Here is a 26,479-nt window from a genome sequence, read left to right as displayed (position 1 = left end):
AGGCACCCAGGAGCCCTGGCTAGATCTTTAGTCTCAAAGTAGCGTGTGTACTTACCAGGGGTACCAAAGAAATTCAGATGATAAGGGAAGGAATTACTGGAATATTCATTCATTTTTGTATGAAATATTTTATATGGATTAACAGTCTACTCCTACTCAGTTTGTATGTCAGATGACCATATGTCATAGATAGTATGTAAGGTGCCCTGAGGGATCCCTGTGATAAACTGAAAATTGAAGATGTAATATAATGAAGATCTAAATGGATTTAAGAAAATGGCATAAACCAGCATGAGCTAGCTTGAGCTCTGTGTCAGCCACATCTTGAAGCAAAAGCAGTGACTACTTAACAAGATCTGACAAGATATTGGTTAGAACATATTGAAGAAGGCTGTCTAAAATATGGATTTATACTGACCATTTAAACAACAAATCTTATCCCCAGGGCGTATCATACCTTGCAATATTAGCTCATGATGTTTTCCTGTCAGTAGCCATTTTCTACCCACTCCATCCTTGTCTATAGAATTCTGATTTTGTCTGGAAAATCACCCTCCATGTAGTCATGTATCACAGGGATTGATTTCTGGCTCGTCCAAGTCATTTTTGGTGCTCTCATGCCTCCTACTGTTGATTGGTTTATACATGAGCCTATTCATGACCTACTCCTTGCCAATGGATCCTGAATTCAAGTCTGTTGGGAAGCTTTGGGGATTAGTGTAAGAAGAGTATAACTCTTCACTATAGGAAGTGTTACATGGTAGGAAAAGGGCCTTTTCTGTCTCTCAAACTTGTTGTTTGAGGATGTAATGTCCATAGCTGCAACAGTCCTCTTGCCACCAAGATGGGGCAAGCCCAAGGGTAAAATAAAGTACATGGAGAATGGTAGAGCAAAAGGCTGGAAAGAACTGGATCCTTGATATGACTGAGCTTCTAAATTAAGCAGCTCTGGAAGTACTCTACTTCTAGACTTCTTACTATATACAATGATACATTCCCTTTGAAGACACAGTAAGACTGGTTTCTGTCACTGTGGCCATAAATATTCTAACTAGTACAGATAGTTATTAAACTTTCATGATTAACAGGATAATTTAAAAAAAAAGCACCCAGAACACAAAGATAAACCTTTGTAATGTTTTCAGTGATGTATGACTCCTATGACATTCACTTACTCTGGCATTTTACAAAAATTCACTGATCTCAATCTTTAGAAGCCTCTTTGAAAAATTTGTTAGTATAACATGAATACAATCTGTTAGTAAACTAAACATATACTGGCAGTGTGTGTTTAAAACTTTTTTTACTAATGGTGTACTAGGTCAAAAAAGTTTGAATTTCACTAGAATGGAGGGCCAGACACTGAGAAAAATTGACCTTAAAATGAATATTGTCTGACACAAAGGAAAATAATTACAAGCATCTTGTTGAATCTAAATGAAATTTGGAAAATACTCTAATGAGCAAGTAAAAATTAATTGCTCATTTAGTATAAATTATTTCATCGAATAATATTTGGAATCATTATTGACAAGTGCTGTCTTACGTACTGAAGATAATGGCAGGGAGAAAAAGTCTTTTCATGGATTTTACATTTTAGTGGTCAGGGGAAACAGACAATGAACAAATGGACAAAAAAATTTACGTTGTGTACTTTTAAGTGCTAAGAAGAAAATTCAGGACCAGGAAGAGAGAAATGAGGAAAGGAGTGGTGTTTTACAATGAGTGCTCTGGGAAGACCTTCCTAATAAGTTGGCCTTTCTGCAGAGATGTGACGGAGAACCACATCAAAGGTCTAGGTGAGGAGGGTTCTAGTCAGAGGGAATAGCAAGACCCAAGGCCCAGACGCAGGAACACAGGTGGCATGTTCCAGGAAAAGCAGAGGAATCCTTTCACTGAGACCGGGAAGGCTGGAAAAGAAGCAAATTTGGGGGGAAGAAAATCAAAAGTTCAGCTCTGGATGTCATAACAGGAATTATGATGGACTGCTAATAACAGAAACCCAAGCTAAATGTATGAAGTTTTTCTCTCTCATAGAAGAAAATCTGAAGGTAAGAAGACTGGGCTTTTATGGCTTGACAAAGTCATCAGAATCTAAGGTTCTTTCTTCTTTACTATCCTTAACATGTGGTTTCTACCCTCAAATTCATCTTATGGTCTCAGGTGGCTGCTGGAGCTCCAACTTCCACATCTGTGTCCCAGGAAAGAAATAGAATAATAGAAGGTTAGGGCAAAACTGACACACTTTACACCTGTCAGAAAGGCTAAAATTAACAACACAGGAAACAACAGACGTTAGTGAGGATGGGGATAAAGGGGAACTCTCTTACACTGTTGGTGGGAATGCAAACAAGTGCAGCCACTCTGGAAAACAGTATGGAGGTTCCTCAAAAAGTTAGAAATAGAACTACCCTATAATCCAGTAATTGTACTTACTAGGTATTTTCCCAAAGGATACAAAAATACTGATTTGAAGGGGTGCATGCACCCCAATGTTTATAGCAGCATTATCTACAATAGTCAAAGCATGGAAGCAGCCCAAGTGTCCATTGGCTGATGATTGGATAAAGAAGCTGTGGTACATATATACAATGGAATATTACTCAGCCATCAAAAAGGATGACATCTGCCATTTGCGATGACACGGATGGGGCTGGAGAGTATTATGCTAAGTGAAATAAGACAGAAGAAAACAAATACCATAAAATTTCATTCATATGAAATTTAAGAAACAAATGAGCACAGGGGAAAAAAAGAGACAAACCAAGAAACAGACTCTTAATTATAGGGAACAAACATGGTTATTAGAGGGGAGGTGGGGGGGGATGGGTGAAATAGGCGATGGGGATTAAGGGGTGCACTTGTGATGAGCACTGGGTGTTGTATGGAAGTGTTAAATCACTACATTGTATGCCTGAAGCTAATGTTGCACTGTATGTTAACTAATTGGAATTTAAATAAAAACCTTTTTAAAAAGGGATACATACCAGCTCTAACCCTTTAAAGAGCCTTTCCTGAGGTTCCCACCCAACAACTGTGTATATGCCTTAATCTGCTCTGAATTGCAGGGGAATCTAGGCAATGTGGTCTTTTAGCTGGGCCTATTGCCATCTAGAATAAAATTGGAGTCCTTAAGAAAAAGAGCTGATAGGTATTAGGTGGGCAACTAGCATCCTCTGCCATTGTCATGCTAACTTTGGGATGTCTACTAGATGTCCAAATGGAAGAGTTAGGAAAGCAGTGTAATGTATTCTTGTTAGGTAAAATACCATTGACGCTTCCTTTATATTTGCTCTTTAATTATAAACTCTTTCATAGATTTAGTTGTGACCTCAGTCCACCTAATTCTATTTTTCCAATTAAGGTTTTAATTTTCTTAACCCCAAATTCTTTTCATCCAGGAAGACACTTACATAGTTGGAGTGGGACTACCCATCTTAAATGTCTTAAGTTTTTCTTTTTCTTATTTTTAGCCATGGCCTGAAGATGCCCTTGAACTTGTAGCTATGAAATTCTTAGAAACACTGGAGCTTACTGAGGTTGAAAGACGAGAGATAGTTCCAATCTGCAAACACTTTCACACTACCATTATGGATCTTTCAGAAAGGTTAATATTAATAAATTTTAAAATGACAATAATGCCTTATATTTTAACATGTCTCTCTCTGTGAAAAGCTCAAAATTTTAATAGGATTTCTATGTCTTCTAAACATTTCTGATCATTTAATTAAGATCTCAGCTTGCAATAGAATAGAAAACTATTTAATCTAGGTTTAAGGAAAAGGGGAGAATTTATTATAAAGATACAAGGGTATCTCACAAAGCTTAAGAAAAAGAATACAGCTGGATCACAGATACACTGGAAACAAGAGTTAGAAAGTCATCCTAAACCCAGAAATATCTTTTCTCTGTTTCTCATCCTATTTTGCCTCTCTTTTCTGATTCTTTCTCTTTGTAGACTGTATTTTCCTTCTTTTTCTTTTTTTTTTTGCATTTATTTGACTTTTTTCCAGTTTTATTGACATTATTGATATAACATTATATAAATTTAACAGGTACAGCCTAATGATTTGATATATGTATATAATGTGAAATTATTACTACAATAAGTTTAGTTAACATTCTTCTCAATTTTTTCTTGTGATGAGAACTTTTAAAATCTACTCTCTTAGCAAGTTTCAAACACATAATACAGTATTGTTAACCATAGTTACCATAGGGCACATTACATCCCCAGAACTTATTAACTTGTAATTGGAAGTTTGTATCTTTTGACCACATTCATCCATTTCCCCAACCCCTACCCTCTGCCTCTGGAACCACTAGTTTATTCTCCATGTCTATGAGTTCTAGTTCTCCTCCTCCTCCTCCTCCTCCTCCTCCTCCTCCTCCTCCTCCTCCTCTTCCTCCTTCTTCTTCTTTAGGTTCCACATATAAATATATAAATGAGATCATATGTATTTGGCAGACTGAGTTTTCTACATCTCCTTGCATGTGGAGGAAATTGTCTACCTCTTGATTCTCAAGTTTACTTCTTGCAATTCCACCAACAGGCAGGCAGATTGGCTGTTTCCAGCTCCCTGTTCTAAATTTATCCCAAAATGTGATAAGCCTCATTTGTGTCCAGTGCCCAACCCTAGTCCAATCAGCTGTGGTTAAAGTGGCAGGTTTCAGAGAACAAACATTGCTGATGGAACACTGGATGGAAGTTTTCAGAAAAGGGAAGAGGGGTGGTGGGCTGTGGATAACTCAGAAGTATCTATTTCATCTCTGTTCATCTCTTGACACCCTCATTTCAAAAGTATGTAAAGCCAAGCGCTCATAGTATATTGCCTATCTAGAATCATACAGCCTCTTGGCATGGTTGGATTGGATGGGTGCACCAAGCAGTGGGCTCTACTCTGTGTACTTGCCATGAAACAATGTTGCTTCCATTGTTTCCATGTGTTATGTGTAGTAGTTTTACGCTTCTGGCCATACTCCACTCAGCCAAAGTGACAACACTTTGTGCAAGGAATGGGGACTCGTCCTTGCTATCCTATCTGCAACACCACTCCCTACGACACTTCCCTACCTTACACAGTATCTAGAGTCCCTTACAGTGCTAGTTCCTCCTAGCTTATGACACATATAAAAAGGCCTGTATCTTTCTTGTTCTTGCTCACCTTTGATACCCATCTTTGGTGATTTGTGCTTTTTAAATACATCATTGCTATTTGATATTTTGCAGATAAGAAATCAGGGCATGCTTATGTGGAGAATTCTTAGAATGTTATAAAGTTTAAGAACTCAGCAGCTTCTGAATGAAATTAACCTTTATTCTTATAGGTTTGTTGTTGATGCTTTGTTGAATGCACTTCTTACTCTGTGCAACTCATTACTTTGGAGTAAGATATGTTATCTGTCTCTCTTAGGTTCTTGCAGCAGTTAGGACGGCATAACTATGTTACTGCTACTTCTTACCTCGAACTTATTGCCTCATTTCGACAGCTTTTGACTAAGAGGCGACAAGCTGTCATGGAAGCAAAACAGCGATATGTGAATGGGCTTGACAAATTAGCTTTTGCCGAGTCTCAGGTAAATTTGATGAGCTGCTCACAACGGTAATATATAATTATAATTTTTCATTGGGAAATATAAGAAATCATAAATAACAAAGAGTTACAATTTATCAAGAATACATTATGTGCCAGGCATTGTGTTATGTGCCTCACACACATTCCTTCAGTTATTCCTCATAACCACTCAGTGAGTTAGACACTAATGATCCTCATTTTACAAACGAGTTAAAGTCAGTTTTAGAGAAATTCACTAAGTTTCCGAGACTCAAATACAGACTTAAATAGTCCTGTTTTATTCTTAATTTTTTGGCATTTGGAGAGAATACAGGAAGTCTGAGTTTCCTTTTTTTTTTTTTTTTAATTTTTTTTTCAACGTTTATTTATTTTTGGGACAGAGAGAGACAGCATGAACGGGGGAGGGGCAGAGAGAGAGGGAGACACAGAATCGGAAACAGGCTCCAGGCTCTGAGCCATCAGCCCAGAGCCCGACGCGGGGCTCGAACTCCCGGACCGCGAGATCGTGACCTGGCTGAAGTCGGACGCTTAACCGACTGCGCCACCCAGGCGCCCCTGAGTTTCCTTTTTTTATTGTAATATAAGGTTTTATTAAATATACGATTTTTTTAAATAAGTCAAGTGCTAGTAATACTTACTAGCATTAGTTCACTGCAAGCAATACAGGTTTGGGTGATTCATATGCACTGTATACCATGCATCATATAATAGGGACACTCCACCCTGCCACCTTTTTTCTATCTGCATTTCTTCCATGACAACCGCATTCTCTCACAGCTCTGTCATATACGTGAGGAAGATAAAGTCTCTTGTGAAGAAAACTGGCATGGCTTTGTTTATCATATAAATAGTGAGGGAAAAAGTTAAGGTTCGCTGGCCCTAATGCTGTATGATACGCTTTATGTTTCAATTTTTTGTGGTTAGCTTTCGTAGCTCTTGTAGCTATGAAAACTTAATGACAAATTGTCTGTTTAGGTTGGAGAAATGAAAATGGAGCTTGTTCAATTACAGCCCAAATTGGAAGAAGCTAAAATTGAAAATGCACATATGATGCAGGTAGAGTATCCTGAGTTTTTAATTTTTTATTTATTTTTAATGTTTATTTTTTTGAGAGAGAGAGAGAGAGACAGCACGAGCAGGGGAGGAGCAGAGAGGGAGGGAGACTCAGAATCTGAAGCAGGCTCCAGACTCTGAGCTGTCAGCACAGAGCCCAATGCAGGACTCGAACCCATGAACCGTGAGATCATGACCTGAGCTGAAGTCAGACACTTAACCGACGAAGCCACCCAGGTGTCCCTATCGTGAGTTTTTAAAAATTGATGTCAGACGACAATTGAAATGTGTAAAATTAGCCTTGAAAATATGCCTTAATTTTTTGACACTACACCACTAGATCTTAGGGGCCTTACCCTTTTCTACTGCCTGGCTATCTTCCGGAGTCCCACATGAGTTCTGTTGATTTTGAAAGGAAGCGGGAAGCCTATTATCCTGTTAGGTCCCATGTATTCGCATTTCTCCTCATTCTATCCTGGGACCTCCTGCCCTTCAACATGATATGTTGAATTCCCTAATCTCCAAACATTCTTTTGCCTTTAGGAAGGAGAAAGCAATAGGATGTTGAAGGAATTGTCTTTGTTTTTTTCTTTCTTTAGATTATCGAGATAGAGTCTGCACAAGTGGAAGCAAAAAGAAAGTTTGTGAAATTAGATGAAGAGATAGCCAGTGGCAAGGCTGAGGAAGCCCAAGCTCTGAAAAACGAGTGTGAGAGTGACCTGGCTGAGGCAATTCCAGCCTTGGAAGCAGCCCTGTCTGCCCTGGATACACTCAAGGCAAGTGTTTGAATTCACTACCTTGCGTTTCATCGACAAACTAGGTCACAGGTTCCTGTTTCATTAGGTGTGGCTCTGTTCCGCTGGGTGGCACTTCACTCTAGATGACCACGAGCATTAGTTTAAGTAACTGTTTATCACTGTGTGCCAAGGACTCTTAGCACTCCATCCTCTGAAACTCAGAGGATTCATGATGCCTTCAAACCTCGCCGATTAATATCATTGATATTAGGTTCCCTTTTCACTGAGAGTCTGTGGCCTTGTACTGTTCCTGGTATCAGGCTATATGAGTTAGGTTGCAGTTGCAGGGTAGAGAACTGTCTCTATTTAATACAAGCAGACAGGGATTCCTTAAAGGATTCCTTAGAGAATTCTGTCAATGGATTACACAAGTATTGGAAGAGCTGAAGAAAGACATCCAAGGCTGAACTGCCAGGAATGACTCCCAAAGACAAACTGAAATGGCCTACCAGAGGAACGATCCCTCTGAGTCAGAAGCCTGCAGAGCCACCCTCCAGAGCCTCCACTGTAATCTCTATCAGCAAACAAGGTGCCTCACACCCTGCCCATTGCCCTGTTTATTTAGTCAGAACTCTGGTATCATTCAGGTGATCTATGGCGGAACCCAATGACCACCCACAGCTCCAGTTTATGAGGAACTAAGATATATATATAGTTGTTAGCTTTCCAGCAATTGCAAAGAATGTCAGAAGGATATTGGAATGGATGATATGTATGTGGATCTATTGTGTCTGTCATAACAATATATGTCTTTTTAGAAAATAAGTTTAAATTAGGGTCTACCTCTACTTCAGTTTTTTGGTAAAACTAATATATAAGTAAATATAGAATTAAGTCTTTATCTAACTTAGTGTTCTTAACCTGGGCTCAGTGTATGGGCTTGTTATATGATTGTATGCAAATTTTTTGTATACGTGCAAAAATATTTCTGGAGGCTTCATAGGTGTCAATATTCTCATGAGGATCTATGAACTCCCAAACATTTGAGAACCATTGGTCTTAATCTGTGCTGAATTTAAATTCTCTTTTATTAATTATTTTATAATTATGCAAAGCCAAAACCAGTTATAATTTCAAATGAAAATCAATGCTATGTTCTAACATAATTGTTGGAAATTACGGTAAATCAATTAATTTCCAACATAATTGATGTTATTCTCCAACATTATTTTTTTAAATTCTCATTACTTAAAAATAAAGTACTCTGAGGGTACTCTGTTCTCTTTCAATTTAGCCAGCTGACATTACAATTGTGAAATCAATGAAGAATCCTCCGTCTGGTGTTAAATTAGTTATGGCCGCTATCTGTGTCATGAAAGATATAAAACCAGAAAAAATTTCAGATCCTTCAGGAACTGGAGGCAAGGTAATAACTAGACACAAATCTAAATCATATTCATGATTATACATAACACCTTGCAGTAACTATTATCAAATTAAATGTCAACAGTATCCAGTTCAGGAAAGAAACCTCGTTTTCCAGATTGGACAGATTCAGAAGAAAGTATGGAAAACACTATCTGCATGTATTCCAGGGTAAAGCGAAGGCAGTACAGCCTCAGAAAAATGTGTTTCCAATTGCTTCTGTTTCTTTTTCTGTCTGTGCAGTGTTACCTGCTATCACAGGGTGGGATTAAATAAACACTGAGGTTTGTGAGATGTTTCCAGCTAAGATTCTCAGGAACTTTCTCTATAACCACATAGGTGTTATTTCAGAGCATTCAAAAAATTCTGCTGAGTTAAGCAATATAGTGAAGTTGTTCAAAGCATGTGTTCTACAACCAGAAAGTCTGTATTCAAAAATCCTGTCCTGCCAGCCATGTGACCTTGGGCAAGATACTTAATTAACCTTTGTGGAATTATTATAGTACATAATTATTATAGTACCTGCTGCACAAAGTTAATGTGAGGATTAGATTGCACATATGGATAGATACATACAGATTATACATACAGGTAGATACATAAAGATTATACATACAGGTAGATACATATAGATTATACATACAGGTAGATACATATGGATTATATATATAGTAGATAATACATATAAAGTTCTTATGTATAAAGCCTTATAAACAATAAGTTTGCAATAGATGTTAGCTGTTTTTTTTTTAATGTTTTTATTTTTGAGAGAGTATGAGTGGGGGAGGGGCGGAGAGAGAGGAAGACACAGAATCTGAAGCAGGCTCCAGGCTCTAAGCGGTCAGCACAGAGCCCGACGTGGGGCTTGAACTCACGGACTGTGAGATCATGACCTGAGCCGAAGTCAGACACTTAACCGACTGAGCCGCCCAGGCATCCCATATGTTAGCTGTTGTTATTATGATTATTAGTCAAGGTTATAGCCCTTAAAAAGGAAGGCATAACATCCATCCTAAACTAAATCTATGGACTTATTTTCTTTTCAGGCTTATTTATAGTACCTAGGTTTCAATTCCTGAATTGGGGAATTGGGATGTGTGTGTACGTGCATAATAGAAAATAAATAGCTTCTTACTTTACCAAGTTATTCTCATTTATACACACACTTACAACCCTACCTATCAGGATTCTGGAATTAGGAAAAAGGATGGTGAGCTACTTGCTTGACATCTTTGCCAGCACAAGTACTATGTGCTTTATCCTAGAACTGGCAGAGTGATGTGTAATCTTTTTCTTCTTACTCTTCTTTATCTCACTTGGGGAGCCTAGGTGGGTGAGGCAGTCATGTATAAGAAAAATGTTTGCTACCTATCTTAGTCCATTTGGGCTGCTATTACAAATTACCATACACTGGGGTGGCTTATATTTATTTCTCATAGTTCTGGAGGCTGGGAATTCTGAGACCAAGGCTCCGGTAGATTCAGTGTCTGTTGGAAGGCCCACTTTCTGCTTTATAGATGGTTTGCTTTTCACATGGCAGAAGTAGGAGGGAGCTCTCTGAGGAATCTTGTATAAGGACACTAACCCCATTCGTGACCTAATCACCTCCTCACAATCCCACCTCCAAATACCATCACACTGGGGATTACGTTTCAACATACGAATTTTTTTTTTTTTAATTTTTTTTTTTCAACGTTTATTTATTTTTGGGACAGAGAGAGAGACAGAGCATGAACGGGGGAGGGCCAGAGAGAGAGGGAGACACAGAATGGGAAACAGGCTCCAGGCTCTGAGCCATCAGCCCAGAGCCTGACGCGGGGCTCGAACTCACGGACTGCGAGATCGTGACCTGGCTGAAGTCGGACGCTTAACCGACTGCGCCACCCAGGCGCCCCTCAACATACGAATTTTGATGGGGGAGGACACAATTGTCAGTCAATAGCACTACTTTTCTGGTTTGAAAGAATCAAGAGCAAAGGAAAACAAAACTGGAAATAATAAAAATACATTTTCTTATATGAAATTCTGATGGTGTTTATGCTAGTTGCTTTTCTTACATTTCCTAAAGAGAAATAATTGCATCATTTGCCCTTTCAATGTTTACTTTTTTATAATAAATTCAATGTATAAGTACATGTTCATATTTTAAATGTTTGATATGTTCAATATGTTCTTGGAGAGAGGAGTCTCTTTATTTCCAAAGAGATGTAAGTTGATATTTTGAAAGTGTATGGTTTCTCTGGATAATACAGCTTAAACTTCAAGAAGAAAAATTTATATTGAGCATCTTTAATCGTACATTTAATACGTTTCCATAAATTTTATTTATAGATATTAGATTACTGGGGACCTAGCAAAAAGCTTCTGGGAGATATGAATTTCTTAAGAGAGTTGAGAGAATATGACAAGGACAACATTCCAGTGAGTTTCATTGATTTTTTTGTATAACTTTGCCAAGATGTATAAGATCTTTAACATTATGCAATGTTATATAAAACATAAGAGGATGGTCCATATTTAAGATTAAAAGAATGAAGGAATTATTGACTTTCTTATGAATTCTCATAATGCATAAAACTGCTGCTTCAGACCATTGAAAGTCATTTAATAAGTTACTATTTTAGTGTATTATTAACATGAAACAAGTCTCTGTCTTCTTAGAATAGTTTAATAAATCTGAAACACAAGTGTATGTGAGATAAAAAAGTATAGTGCACTTTTCCATCCAAACTTGTATTTATTTATGTCTAATTATTCTTTTCTCCTTTTCCATATATCTTTCCAATCTCCAAAAGTCTTAATTTTTTTAGAGGAAACATCTTGCCTCGATGTCTATAATCTTGCATATTTTGCTCACAAATATGACTTGTGTTTCTGCTACAATACTTGACCTTGGTTTTTAAAGACAACATAACTTTCTTACACAATTTTTTGCTGTGCATGATTATTTTTTCATCTTATGATTGTATGATACATGTTGAAATTTTAAGATCTAAATGCTTGCTGTGTAGGTGACTGTTATGCAGAAGATACGTGGCGAGTACCTAACAAACCCTGAATTTGACCCTTCTAAGATCGCGAAAGCTTCTTCTGCTGCTGAGGGTCTGTGTAAGTGGATCATGGCTATGGAAGTGTATGACAGAGTTGCAAAGGTATTTTGAGGATCAGTACATTCATTTTGTCTTGAAATATTCCCAGAAATTAAAATCTATGCCTATATTGACAAGTTAAGTTTCTAGAAATGATATCAGCAAGAATTTGTCTTGCTACAGCACAAACGTCAGATGTTAAGTACCTAGTAGATGAAGAGAATACTTGTGTGTGACATAACCTTGCCAGGGCTAGTGTGAGTGGTAGCACTGTGGGAACAGGGGTGAATTGGCCAGACTGACCTATAGCTATAGAGACTTAGGGCATAAAAGAATTACAAAACATCAAGGGCAAAGTGGCAGATTAAAAAGCTGATTCAAGGGGTCAAAAGTAGGAAGGTCCAGTAAAGTTAAGAGGTAGAGCATGGAAAGTTGCCCTGAAGCAATGGCATGCATTGATAGGGAAACTTTTATGGAGAATGGTTAAAAGCACTTTGTAACTTTGGCTAGCAAAGGGCCAGGGAAACACTGGCCTTGCCCTCTGTAGCTTGCAGAATTCTACTGAGGGAAGCAGGAAATACAAATAAAATGTCAGAGAAAAATACATGGTAGCAAGTGTTTAGAATAACCTCAGAGTATAGAATAAATGATCAAGCTGTCACAATTTGGAAACATACACATGTGCCTGTGGAGAGGTAGGGATTTTGATTGTTAGTTTCAGGGGAGTAGACTTGTCAAAGGGAAAGAAATTAGTTTTATCTGGGATATTCTTCATTGAGCATCGTGGGGAGAGGTCCGCATTGCAAATTTTGAGCTCTCAACCTAGCTCATCTCCACACATCTCCCAAGGCATGTGGAATAAGGCAGAGAAGCCAAGGCATTTACACTACACTGCCATTTCAGTTCTGATGCAGCTGTCCCATGTTGTTAGGGAAGGGTTGAAAGGGAGATATTCAGGAAGGTCTCCTCTGAAGTCAAAAGTAGAAAGTGGAGCTGCCTGCTTTCTCTCTATTTATTTAATGCATTCCGGGATTTCAGCCCAAAGGAGAGAAAACAGGACATTTGGTGTCTGATCCCTGCCTCCTCCCTCCCTCTTTGCCATCAGCTTTGTTCATGGCAATGAACCAGAAGATACAGAACTTCCTTCTTTCAAACTGGCATATAGTCTTTTTGGTCATCTTCTAAATTCTTTTTCCCCATGGTTTAAAATACACTCCACGATCAAGTTGGCCAAACCCCATTCTTGATATACTAATGAGCATAATAGGATAAGAACTTTAGAAAATCCCCTTTCTCTCAAAGTGTGGCTTTTCAAGACTTGTTGAGGAAAAGTTTGTTTTGGTAGTGAAACTGAACATCAAGGCTTTCTTTCTCTTTGTACCTGTTATCATAGTCTTAATCCCTCCAGGGCAAATGTATGCCTCAGCCAACTGGGAAAAAGACTACAGACTTGAAAATGCCACACACACACACACACACACACACACACACACACACACACACACACACACAGGCATATTCATATATTTTAAATATTTATAATCTCCGTTACATGTGTTTTCCTGTGTTTTTGGCAACAGTTGAATGGCAACTTCTCATTCTTTTGAGACGTTTTGCTACATATTGTACTGGTTTCGCTACATATTCTAACATATTGTTGGTCCAGAATAATTCATCTATTTTATAGATGATCATTTGCTAGTCCAGAATGATTTATATGTTTTATATGACATATAAATATATTTTACTTTATTTGGGTAAAAAATACATAAGATTTAAGGCAAAATGCTTATTTTGCATAATTTATTATTATAAGTAACAAATGTATTTCTAATAATAATTAATCAACTTTTAACCCATAGTATCTGTAAAGGGTTATTTAGGTGTCTGTTTTACATAGCACACATCGTGGCTACATACATTGTTCCCAAACAGGTAGTAGCTCCTAAGAAAGCCCGCTTAGCAGAAGCTCAGAAGTCCCTAGCTGAGACCATGGAGCTTTTGAATCAGAAGAGAGCAGAACTGGCAGAAGTAGAACATCATGTGGAAAATTTACAAAGAACATTTATCGAGAAAACTGAGGAAAAGGCTCGTTTAGAAGATCAGGTGGAACTCTGCGCTAAGAAACTAGAAAGAGCCTCAAAACTAATTGGAGGACTGGGTGGAGAAAAATCAAGGTCAGATTTCTGCTCACTTGAACAGTATTTTAAAAAGTCAGGCATGTATATGTTACTTTCTTTGGGTATTTATTATGATTACTGATTTGTAAATGGCTGGTTTAGAATGTGGGGCATTCTACAAGGCACTTGGCCAGGCTTCTCCAAACAATATATTAATGTCAAGGATGGTGTTTGCAACTTCTTTCTAAATGCTTTTTTTTTTAATTAGCAAAATAAGGCAAATGATCACTTTTAATCTAAGTGGTGTGTATGTGGGTCATCATTATATAATTTTTTTCCGATCTTATGTGTGTTCAAACTTTATTATGTTTGTAGTAGACATATGGCTCACTTTCTTGAAATTTATTTCAAAGAAGATATAACTGGATTGATCTAACTAAACCAGTTAGCTTTATTCTAATCTATTTATTCGTACTGACCAGCCAACTCTCTCACTTATTAATTCTGTATGTTGAATGAATAGCGTGATAAGGTAATAGGCCTTTGACAGTATTTTGTAGTGCAGATTAGGTGGTTTTGAAATGCACTTTTTTACTGTAAAGCTTCATTAAATGGAAAAAAAAAACCGACCTTAAAAATAGTATGCCACTTAAACAATAGTATACCTAAACAATAGTATACAACTTAAATGTATTTTTTGGTAATGAATTACAAATGTTTTTGTGTTTTACAGACTAACAATAAATACTGAAACAAATAACAGGGCTTCTAGACCAAATCATCCCGGAGAAAATTATTAGACAAAATGCTGGCCTGTTTTTGTTTTTGTTCTTGTTTATTCTGAAGGGTCAAGTTCTGCAAGAAATGCCTAATAATCTAATAATGAAAGGTGGATTGTCATTCATATTGCATAGATATGGATTATAGCATTGTCAGAACTAGAAGGGACCTAGCCTCCTCATTTTGTAGAGATAAGCAAAAGTACAACATTTCATGACTTTTTGTTATAGAGTTTGGACTAGAAGCCCCTTACCCTTTCAAATGCTGTCTTCCATCATTCTCTATAGTGAGGCTGTTTTGCCTTTGGTTGATCTCACAGATGGTCTCAAGCTGCAGATGACCTTCAGGTGATATATGAAAATTTGACTGGTGACGTCTTAGTATCAGCAGGAGTAATAGCCTATCTTGGTGCTTTCACTTCTGGCTTTCGACAAACATGTACAGAAGATTGGAGTATGTTGTGCAAGGTAGTGCTTTCATATTTCATGAGTTTCTTTTTGAACATGCAAAGTATGTGTTGGGGTATCGTGGAGGAAAAGATGGTAATAAAAATGAAGAAGGGAAGAAATAGCTGGAAGTATGGGGTCTTGTTCTTTGCTTCTTGTTAGATCAGTAAAATGCTTTCATTTTCCAACTTGCAGCTTTTTCTATTTTTTAGAGTCATTAAATAATATCTAATGACAAATCAATAATTTTTTTTTAAACTGAGTTGAATCCTCAGCAGCTTTTTTTTTTTAAGTTTATTTATTTTTGAGACAGAGAGAGACAGAGCATGAATGGGGGAGGGGCAGAGAGAGAGAGGGAGACACAGAATTGGAAGCAGGCTCCAGGCTCGGAGCCATCAGCCCAGAGCTCGACGCGGGGCTCGAACTCACGGACTGCAAGATCGTGACCTGAGCTGAAGTTGGACGCTTAACCGACTGAGCCACCCAGGTGCCCCGACAAATCAATAATTTTAAAAATATTTCAACCAACAAGAATAAGGGAAACATTAGATATTTGTTTATTTCTTACAGAAGAAAAGAATTCCATGTTCAGAGGAGTTCTCATTGAGTAAGACTCTGGGTGATCCAGTAAAAATTAGAGCCTGGAACATAGCTGGACTGCCAACAGATACTTTCTCAATAGATAATGGAGTGATTGTTAATAACTCCAGGCGTTGGTAAGGAGCATAAAGTATTTTTCAATGATTTTATTTGAAAGTAATTAAACATGGAGAAAAGTTGACAGGATTTTAAAGTAAGTACCTACATAACTGCCACCTCCTAGATTCTACAATTGACAGTTTATTATTCTTGCTGCTTTATCACATGTTTATCCATCGCTCCATCCATCCTCCAACTCATCCTGTTTCTACCTTTCAACATAAGTTGCAGATACGGTTATACTCCCCCCCACCCCGAATGCTTCAGCATGCATATCATTAACTTAAGTTGTTTCTGTTTGTTTTTCTTTCTTTTTTTTTTAATGTTTATTTATTTTGAGAAAGAGAAAAACAGAGAGAGTGGGGGAGGAACAGAGAGAGAGGGAGAGAGAGAATTCCAAGCAGGCTCCATGTGGAGTTCAGTGCAGAACCCAATGCAGGGTTCGATCCCACAATTGTGAGATCATGACCTGAGCCGGAATCAAGAGTAAGACACTTAACCGACTGAGCCACCCAGGTCCCCCATTTTTTTTTTTTGAGGTAAAATTTATGTACAATGGAATACACAAGACTTAAGTATACCATTCAATGAGTTCCAACAAAAATGTACACTTGGTACAGATACAGGACATGACTAACATAGAGGAAGTTCTCTTATGTCCCTTCCCAGTAAATCTCTACTCTCACCCCACAGTAGGAAATTATTCTGATTATCTTCCACCACAGGCTAGTTTTGCCTGTTCTAGAACTTCATATAAACAGAACATACTGTAGGTACTCTTGTGTAAGGCTTCTTCCACAAAGCATAACATTCCTATTTTTTTTTTGTTGCTGAGTAATATTCCATCATATGACTATATCACCATGCATTCTCCTGTTGATGGACACCTCGGCTCTTTGGAGTTTTGGCTATTAAATGTATTTATTTTTACTGGGTATTTCTACCTGTTTTCAAGATACTATAACTTGATAATTTGTGCTACTTCATGGACATCTTTTTTCAATTGCTATCATTGATAGTGTAATAACTATATCAACTTTTCAAATGGTTTTATTATCCTTTTATTTATCTCACTTTGAAAAACTTGAAAAAGAATTCATATCTGAGAATTCATTTCCTATAAATGATTATTTATTCATGTTATCATCTCATTTTTAGTCTTTTCATGGGACTATATCTCAAACATACTGTGATAAATACTGTTGAGCTCTTATATTCATGAGGTACTGCTGTAAGTGTCCTGTATTCTCACAAATTCCTATGAATTGACATTATTATTATTCCATCTTACAGATGAGAAATTGAGGCCCAGAGTGATTTAATAATTTGAAATTTAGTAAGATAACTGAACTAATAAATGGTGGAGCCAGAATTTTAACCCAGACAATTTAACTTCCAAATCCTTGTTCTTGATTACTATGTTAAGTGAAATGTGGGACAGGATATCACATTTATTACCTTTAAAACTGTAAGGGAAATTTCAGTCATCTTGTGGAATATGAGGTATATATATAAGGAAATCTTACATTGTGAAAGTCTGAGTTACTGTTTGTTATATTCTTTGGAAACCCTACTAGATACTTCAAGACATCTAAGTCTCCTTTACGTTGACAGTGTTGTTTTAACAAAATAAGGATGTGAGTGATCATTTTTTTGGTGTTTATCCACTCAAAGTTTACTTGAGCATGAACATCCTTAGGCTGAAACTTCTAGACAAATTAGTAAATGTATTATAATCTGAGAAAGTATAGTTATTAAAGACATGTGTTCTCTGGCAGAGCAGGGAAAATTCTACTTAACAGAATATTAGACCCTAAGTCTTTATAGTTCTGTTTTAGAACTGTTTTCAATGCATGGGTGGTTATTCAGATTTTTTAAATTGTAATTCAGAAAACGCTGTTGGTATATCTATGTCTTAATTGAAATTCAAGGAAACTAGAGATTTCAGGGTTGTATGTAAATTGAGGAAAACAATCTGTCATTTTCTGGCAGAAAGTTGACTTTTCTAATAAAGTAATTTTCTTTTTTTTTTTTTTTAATTTTTTTTTCCAACGTTTATTTATTTTTGGGACAGAGAGAGACAGAGCATGAACGGGGAAGGGGCAGAGAGAGAGGGAGACACAGAATCGGAAACAGGCTCCAGGCTCTGAGCCATCAGCCCAGAGCCTGACGCGGGGCTCGAACTCACGGACCGCGAGATCGTGACCTGGCTGAAGTCGGACGCTTAACCGACTGCACCACCCAGGCGCCCCAATAAAGTAATTTTCTAATGGAGTTACCCTTTTTACCTGTTATTTGCAGAATAGCTGGTCATGGATTGGGTACTTTTAAAGGATTAATCTCCTTCCTCATAACTCAGACTTTGCTTCTTGCCACTTGAGCCCAGTATAGTCATCTATGGCTGTCACCCTTGATGTCACCAATATAAGTGGCCACAGAGGCTTTTTTCCTGCATCGATGGAGAGAGAGAGAGAGAGAGAGAGAGAGAGAGAGAGAGTTAGTTAGTTCATCTTGGTATTCTTTCTGAAGTTCTCTGAGTTTCTCAGATCTATTTCGTTTTCTCTCTCTCTTATCTCTGGGATTACTTATGTTTGTAAGTCTTTTTGATACTGTCCCAAAGCTATGGGATGTTCTGTTTTGGTTTTAGCCACTTTTTTTCTTTTTGAGTTTCAGTCTAGGTAACTTCTATAAAACTGTCTGGTTCTGCTGAGTCCACTACATACAGCCCATGAAAGGAAATATTTAGATTTGACATCATATTTTTTTATTTCTAGTGTTTCCATTTGACTCTTTCTTATAATTTCATCTCTCTGATGAAGATCTTCTCTTTAGGCATGTTATCCACCTTTTCCAGTAACTCTTTTACATTTTAATCACAGTTATTTTTAAATTTCTTGTCTAATATTTCCAACATTTATGTCCTCTGTGAGTCTGTTTCTGTTAATTTCTTTGTCTCCTGAGAATGTTTAGACATTTTTTTCCTTGCTTTTTTAAGTGTCTCATAATATTTGCTTGAATGCCAGATATCATGGGTCTAACAATGGGGACTGAGCTAAACAGTATTAACTACTGGAAATGAGCATTCCTCTTTTTCTATCATGACATTAGTACAGAGATTTGAGTCCGCCTAATCATGAGTTGCGCTGGGTTTGGGTTTTGTTGCTCAGATAAAGTTCAGAAGACCAAAAACTTTAAATTAATCTAGCCATGGGTCGATGCTTAGAATGAGGGTTAGAGTTCTGGAGTGTTTTTAATCTGTGTTAGTTTTGTCTTCAGCTTTCATCTGTTCATGAATGCCCATGACACTGAAAGTGTGCCTCTACATTTTTGCTTTTTCCCTGGAGGTGGATTGCTGTTCTTTTGTGTACCATGTTGGGTTGTTATGGGCAAAGTGGGAGTTCTCTATAATTTTGATTCTTACTCAGTCTTAGAAAATCCTTGTTCATGTGGGTCTTCAAGGGTAGAACTTTTTCACCTGTCCCTCCTTCCCATGACAGCTGAATTCTGGCATGAAATATAGACCAATGGTTACAGATTCTCAGGGGACTTTTTCCCAGCTGGAGGTAAAACTGGAATAAAAACACTACCTTCCTGTCTCCTTATGCATAGATTTTTTTCTGTGATTTCACTAAGCCTTTTATGGGTTTAAGCTTAATACATGGGTCTCGGTTCTAGCTTCCTGCCATATATGGACTCAAGGACCCCCTTGTTTATTAGAACTGACAGTCTCCCCAAGGCTAGCTGTCATTTCAGCTCCCATACATATTATTCTGGAATTCAGTTTTGCCTGTGTTTCTGTGTTTTTCCCTGTGTATGTTTATGTATTATGTATGTATGTCACCTATGTATTTTTCAAATGCCCTATTTTATCTACCAGTACTAGGTAGCAGGAGGATTTTTTTTTTTTATTATTTAGCCACTCACTCAGTGAGAACTATGGTTTATAATTAATCTTTATCGTGCTTGTTCATGATTTCTAGACGTTTATCTGTTTATAATATTGTGCAGTGGTCACAGCAGTACAGATTCCAGTGTCAGGATAGGCGAATTCAAATTTTCCCCTGTCACTTTCTGTCTTGAGATTTTGGTAACATACTTGACCTCTCAATGCCTTAGGTGCCCCTCCTGTAAATGGGGATAATAATAACTCCTACCTCATAGAAATGTTGTGAGAAAGTGCCCAGCACAAATAAGTGCTCAATCAATATTAATTTTTAAAACTAATCATCATCTTCAAATTCCTCATTTTAGTGTCTATGCCTCAAAATCTGACTTTGCTTACTTTTTTTTTTAATATATGAAATTTATTGTCAAATTGGTTTCCATACAACACCCAGTGCTCATCCCAAAAGGTGCCCTCCTCAATACCCATCACCCACCCTCCCCTCCCTCCCACCCCCCATCAACCCTCAGTTTGTTCTCATTTTTTAACAGTCTCTTATGCTTTGGCTCTCTCCCACTCTAACCTCTTTTTTTTTTTTTTTTCCTTCCCCTCCCCCATGGGTTTCTGTTAAGTTTCTCAGGATCCACATAAGAGTGAAACCATATGGTATCTGTCTTTCTCTGTATGGCTTATTTCACTTAGCATCACACTCTCCAGTTCCATCCACGTTGCTACAAAAGGCCATATTTCATTTTTTCTCATTACCACGTAGTATTCCATTGTGTATATAAACCACAATTTCTTTATCCATTCATCAGTTGATGGACATTTAGGCTCTTTCCATAATTTGGCTATTGAGAGTGCTGCTATAAACATTGAGGTACAAGTGCCCCTATGCATCAGTACTCCTGTATCCCTTGGATAAATTCCTAGCAGTGCTATTGCTGGGTCATAGGGTAGGTCTATTTTTAATTTTCTGAGGAACCTCCACACTGCTTTCCAGAGCGGCTGCACCAATTTGCATTCCCACCAACAGTGCAAGAGGGTTCCCGTTTCTCCACATCCTCTCCAGCATCTATAGTCTCCTGATTTGTTCATTTTGGCCACTCTGACTGGTGTGAGGTGATATCTGAGTGTGGTTTTGATTTGTATTTCCCTGATAAGGAGCGACGTTGAACATCTTTTCATGTGCCTGTTGGCCATCCGGATGTCTTCTTTAGAGAAGTGTCTATTCATGTTTTCTGCCCATTTCTTCACTGGGTTATTTGTTTTTCGGGTGTGGAGTTTGGTGAGCTCTTTATAGATTTTGGATACTAGACCTTTGTCCGATATGTCATTTGCAAATATCTTTTCCCATTCCGTTGGTTGCCTTTTAGTTTTGTTGGTTGTTTCCTTTGCTGTGCAGAAGCTTTTTATCTTCATAAGGTCCCAGTAATTCACTTTTGCTTTTAATTCCCTTGCCTTTGGGGATGTGTCGAGTAAGAGATTGCTACGGCTGAGGTCAGAGAGGTCTTTTCCTGCTTTCTCCTCTAGGGTTTTGATGGTTTCCTGTCTCACATTCAGGTCCTTTATCCATTTTGAGTTTATTTTTGTGAATGGTGTGAGAAAGTGGTCTAGTTTCAACCTTCTGCATGTTGCTGTCCAGTTCTCCCAGCACCATTTGTTAAAGAGACTGTCTTTTTTCCATTGGATGTTCTTTCCTGCTTTGTCAAAGATTAGTTGGCCATACGTTTGTGGGTCTAGTTCTGGGGTTTCTATTCTATTCCATTAGTCTATGTGTCTGTTTTTGTGCCAATACCGTGCTGTCTTGATGATGACAGCTTTGTAGTAGAGGCTGAAGTCTGGGATTGTGATGCCTCCTGCTTTGGTCTTCTTCTTCAAAATTCCTTTGGCTATTCGGGGCCTTTTGTGGTTCCATATGAATTTTAGGATTGCTTGTTCTAGTTTCGAGAAGAATGCTGGTGCAATTTTGATTGGGATTGCATTGAATGTGTAGATAGCTTTGGGTAGTATTGACATTTTGACAATATTTATTCTTCCAATCCATGAGCAGGGAATGTCTTTCCATTTCTTTAAATCTTCTTCAATTACCTTCATAAATTTTCTATAGTTTTCAGCATACAGATCTTTTACATCTTTGGTTAGATTTATTCCTAGGTATTTTATGCTTCTTGGTGCAATTGTGAATGGGATCAGTTTCTTTATTTGTCTTTCTGTGGCTTCATTGTTAGTGTATAAATGCAACTGATTTCTGTACATTGATTTTGTATCCTGCAACTTTGCTGAATTCATGTATCAGTTCTAGCAGACTTTTGGTGGAGTCTATCGGATTTTCCATGTATAATATCATGTCATCTGCAAAAAGCGAAAGCTTGACTTCATCTTTGCCAATTTTGATGCCTTTGATTTCCTTTTGTTGTCTGATTGCTGATGCTAGAACTTCCAGCACTATGTTAAACAACAGCGGTGAGAGTGGGCATCCCTGTCGTGTTCCTGATCTCAGGGAAAAAGCTCTCAGTTTTTCCCCGTTGAGGATGATGTTAGCTGTGGGCTTTTCATAAATGGCTTTTATGATCTTTAAGTATGTTCCTTCTATCCCGACTTTCTCAAGGGTTTTTATTAAGAAAGGGTGCTGGATTTTGTCAAAGGCCTTTTCTGCATCGATTGACAGGATCATATGGTTCTTCTCTTTTTTTTTGTTAATGTGATGTATCCCGTTGATTGATTTGCGAATGTTGAACCAGCCCTGCATCCCAGGAATGAATCCCACTTGGTCATGGTGAATAATTCTTTTTATATGCCGTTGAATTCGATTTGCTGGTATCTTATTGAGAATTTTTGCATCCATATTCATCAGGGATATTGGCCTGTAGTTCTCTTTTTTTACTGGGTCTCTGTCTGGTTTAGGAATCAAAGTAATACTGGCTTCATAGAATGAGTCTGGAAGTTTTCCTTCCCCTTCTATTTCTTGGAATAGCTTGAGAAGGATAGGTATTATCTCTGCTTTAAACGTCTGGTAGAACTCCCCTGGGAAGCCATCTGGTCCTGGACTCTTATTTGTTGGGAGATTTTTGATAACCGATTCAATTTCTTCGCTGGTTATGGGTCTGTTCAAGCTTTCTCTTTCCTCCTGATTGAGTTTTGGAAGAGTGTGGGTGTTCAGGAATTTGTCCATTTCTTCCAGGTTGTCCAATTTGTTGGCATATAATTTTTCATAGTATTCCCTGATAATTGTTTGTATCTCTGAGGGATTGGTTGTAATAATTCCATTTTCATTCATGATTTTATCTATTTGGGTCATCTCCCTTTTTTTTTGGAGAAGCCTGGCTAGCGGTTTGTCAATTTTGTTTATTTTTTCAAAAAACCAACTCTTGGTTTCGTTGATCTGCTCTACAGTTTTTTTAGATTCTATATTGTTTATTTCTGCTCTGATCTTTATTATTTCTCTTCTTCTGCTGGGTTTAGGCTGCCTTTGCTGTTCTGCTTCTATTTCCTTTAGGTGTGCTGTTAGATTTTGTATTTGGGATTTTTCTTGTTTCTTGAGATAGGCCTGGATTGCAATGTATTTTCCTCTCAGGACTGCCTTTGCTGCGTCCCAAAGCGTTTGGATTGTTGTATTTTCATTTTCGTTTGTTTCCATATATTTTTAAATTTCTTCTCTAATTGCCTGGTTGACCCACTCATTCATTAGTAGGGTGTTCTTTAGCCTCCATGCTTTTGGAGGTTTTCCAGACTTTTTCCTGTGGTTGATTTCAAGCTTCATAGCATTGTGGTCTGAAAGTATGCATGGTATAATTTCAATTCTTGTAAACTTATGAAGGGCTGTTTTGTGACCCAGTATATGATCTATCTTGGAGAATGTTCCATGTGCACTCGAGAAGAAAGTATATTCTGTTGCTTTGGGATACAGAGTTCTAAATATATCTGTCAAGTCCATCTGATCCAATGTCTCATTCAGGGCCCTTGTTTCTTTATTGACCATGTGTCTAGATGATCTATCCATTTCTGTAAGTGGGGTGTTAAAGTCCCCTGTAATTACCACATTCTTATCAATAAGGTTGCTTATGTTTATGAGTAATTGTTTTATATATTTGGGGGCTCCGGTATTCGGCGCATAGACATTTATAATTGTTAGCTCTTCCTGATGGATAGACCCTGTAATTATTATATAATGTCCTTCTTCATCTCTTGTTACAGCCTTTAATTTAAAGTCTAGTTTGTCTGATATAAGTATGGGTACTCCAGGTTTCTTTTGGCTTCCAGTAGCATGATAAATAGTTCTCCATCCCCTCACTCTCAATCTAAAGGTGTCCTCAGGTCTAAAATGAGTCTCTTGTAGACAGCAAATAGATGGGTCTTGTTTTTTTATCCATTCTGATACCCTATGTCTTTTGGTTGGCGCATTTAATCCATTTACATTCAGTGTTATTATAGAAAGATACAGGTTTAGAGTCATTGTGATGTCTGTATGTTTTATGCTTGTAGTGATGTCTCTGGTACTTTGTCTCACAGGGTCCCCCTTAGGATCTCTTGTAGGGCTGGTTTAGTGGTGACAAATTCCTTCAGTTTTTGTTTGTTTGGGAAGACCTTTATCTCTCCTTCTATTCTAAATGACAGACTTGCTGGATAAAGGATTCTCGGCTGCATATTTTTTTCTGTTTAGCACACTGAAGATCTCGTGCCAATTCTTTCTGGCCTGCCAAGTTTCAAAAGAGAGATCAGTCACGAGTCTTATAGGTCTCCCTTTATATGTGATGGCACGTTTATCCCTTGCTGCTTTCAGAATTTTCTCTTTATCCTTGTATTTTGCCAGTTTCACTATGATACGTCGTGCAGATCGATTCAAGTTACGTCTGAAGGGAGTTCTCTGTGCCTCTTGGATTTCAATGCCTTTTTCCTTCCCCAGTTCAGGGAAGTTCTCAGCTATAATTTCTTCAAGTACCCCTTCAGCACCTTTCCCTCTCTCTTCCTCCTCTGGGATACCAATTATGCATATATTATTTCTTTTTAGTGTATCACTTCTCTAATTTTCCCCTCATACTCCTGGATTTTTTTATCTCTCTTTTTCTCAGCTTCCTCTTTTTCCATAACTTTATCTTCTAGTTCACCTATTCTCTCTTCTGCCTCTTCAATCCAAGCCGTGGTCGTTTCCATTTTATTTTGCATCTCGTTTAAAGCATTTTTCAGCTCCTCCTGACTGTTCCTTAGTCCCTTGATCTCTGTAGCAAGAGATTCTCTGCTGTCCTCTATACTGTTTTCAAGCCCAGCGATTAATTTTATGACTATTATTCTAAATTCACTTTCTGTTATATTATTTAAATCCTTTTTGATCAGGTCATTAGCTGTTGTTATTTCCTGGAGATTCTTCTGAGAGGAATTCTTCCGCTTGGTCATTTTGGATAGTCCCTGGAGTGGTGAGGACCTGCAGGGCACTTCCCCTGTGCTGTGGTGTATAACTGGAGTTGGTGGGCGGGGCCGCAGTCCGACCTGATGTCTGCCCCCAGCCCACCGCTGGGGCCACAGTCAGACTGGTGTGTGCCTTCTCTTCCCCTCTCCTAGGGGCGGGATTCACTGTGGGGTGGCGTGGCCCGTCTGGGCTACTTGCACACTGCCAGGCTTGTGATGCTGGGGATCTGGCGTATTAGGTGGGGTGGGTAGGCAAGGTGCACAGGGGCAGGAGGGGCAGGCTTAGCTCGCTTCTCCTTAGGTGATCCACTTCAGGAGGGGCCCTGTGGCAGCGGGAGGGAGTCAGATCCGCTGCCGGAGGTTTGGCTCCGCAGAAGCACAGAGTTGGGTGTTTGCGCGGAGCGAGCAAGTTCCCTGGCAGGAACTGGTTCCCTTTGGGATTTTGGCTGGGGGATGGGCGGGGGAGATGGCGCTGGCGAGCGCCTTTGTTCCCCACCAAACTGAGCTCTGTCGTCCGGGGGCTCAGCAGCTCTCCCTCCCTTTGTCCTCCAGCCTTCCCGCTTTCCGAGCAGAGCTGTTAACTTATGACCTCCCAGACGCTAAGTCGCGCTTGCTGTCGGAACACAGTCCGTCAGGCCCCTCCACTTTTGCCAGCCAGACTTGGGGGCTCTGCTTGGCCAGCGAGCCGCCCCTCCACCCTGGCTCCCTCCCGCCAGTCCGTGGAGCGCGCACCGCCTCGCCGCCCTTCCTACCCTCTTCTGTGGGCCTCTCGTCTGCGCTTGGCTCCGGAGACTCCGTTCTGCTAATACTCTGGCGGTTTTCTGGGTTATTTAGGCAGGTGTAGGTGGAATCTAAGTGATCAGCAGGACGCGCGGTGAGCCCAGCGTCTTCCTACGCTGCCATCTTCCCTCTCTCCTCGCCAAAATAATTTCTCCAGAGTAATTAACAGGCGTTATCTACCCAAGGAATGGAACAAATAGGAAGTTCAGGTTCTAAGGAGCTGCCTTGTTTGTGCCAGTGGCCCCACGCTAGCTCTTTATTAATGGCACCACCTGGGATGCTGATAGCGAACTGAGCTTTGGAACATTTCAGGCCTGGCATGGAATGCAGTTTTTACACAAGTGTCTTGTGGTTCAGAAATCCGATTTCACAGCTTATCTTCCGTTAGATGAAAGTGTTTACGGTGTGTTTGGAGCTGGAGTAAGTTCCTGTGGGTGCCCAAGAGCAGGGGCCTCCTCTCTCCTCTCATTAATTTGTTGATGCCT

General features: G+C 38.7%; 1 protein-coding gene across 1 annotated transcript in view; it reads left to right on the top strand.

Moving 5' to 3' along the window:
* DNAH12 (dynein axonemal heavy chain 12) overlaps nucleotides 1-26,479 on the top strand; it is a 222,817-nt gene that overhangs the window by 139,222 nt on the left and 57,116 nt on the right. The window contains exons 45-54 of the mRNA XM_047096900.1: nucleotides 3,474-3,607; nucleotides 5,415-5,577; nucleotides 6,552-6,632; nucleotides 7,229-7,405; nucleotides 8,661-8,792; nucleotides 11,123-11,212; nucleotides 11,803-11,943; nucleotides 13,816-14,057; nucleotides 15,100-15,247; nucleotides 15,797-15,942. Coding sequence (XP_046952856.1) covers nucleotides 3,474-3,607; nucleotides 5,415-5,577; nucleotides 6,552-6,632; nucleotides 7,229-7,405; nucleotides 8,661-8,792; nucleotides 11,123-11,212; nucleotides 11,803-11,943; nucleotides 13,816-14,057; nucleotides 15,100-15,247; nucleotides 15,797-15,942 — 1,454 coding nt within the window. The remainder of the gene's footprint in view (nucleotides 1-3,473; nucleotides 3,608-5,414; nucleotides 5,578-6,551; nucleotides 6,633-7,228; nucleotides 7,406-8,660; nucleotides 8,793-11,122; nucleotides 11,213-11,802; nucleotides 11,944-13,815; nucleotides 14,058-15,099; nucleotides 15,248-15,796; nucleotides 15,943-26,479) is intronic.

This window comes from Lynx rufus, unplaced genomic scaffold (genome assembly GCF_022079265.1).
Source record: "Lynx rufus isolate CCGP_SWC_20201006 ecotype Redwood Valley unplaced genomic scaffold, mLynRuf1.p SCAF_4, whole genome shotgun sequence".
Lineage (NCBI taxonomy): Eukaryota > Metazoa > Chordata > Mammalia > Carnivora > Felidae > Lynx > Lynx rufus.
Note: the sequence above shows the minus strand (reverse complement) of the source record. Positions and strands in the feature narration are given on the sequence as shown.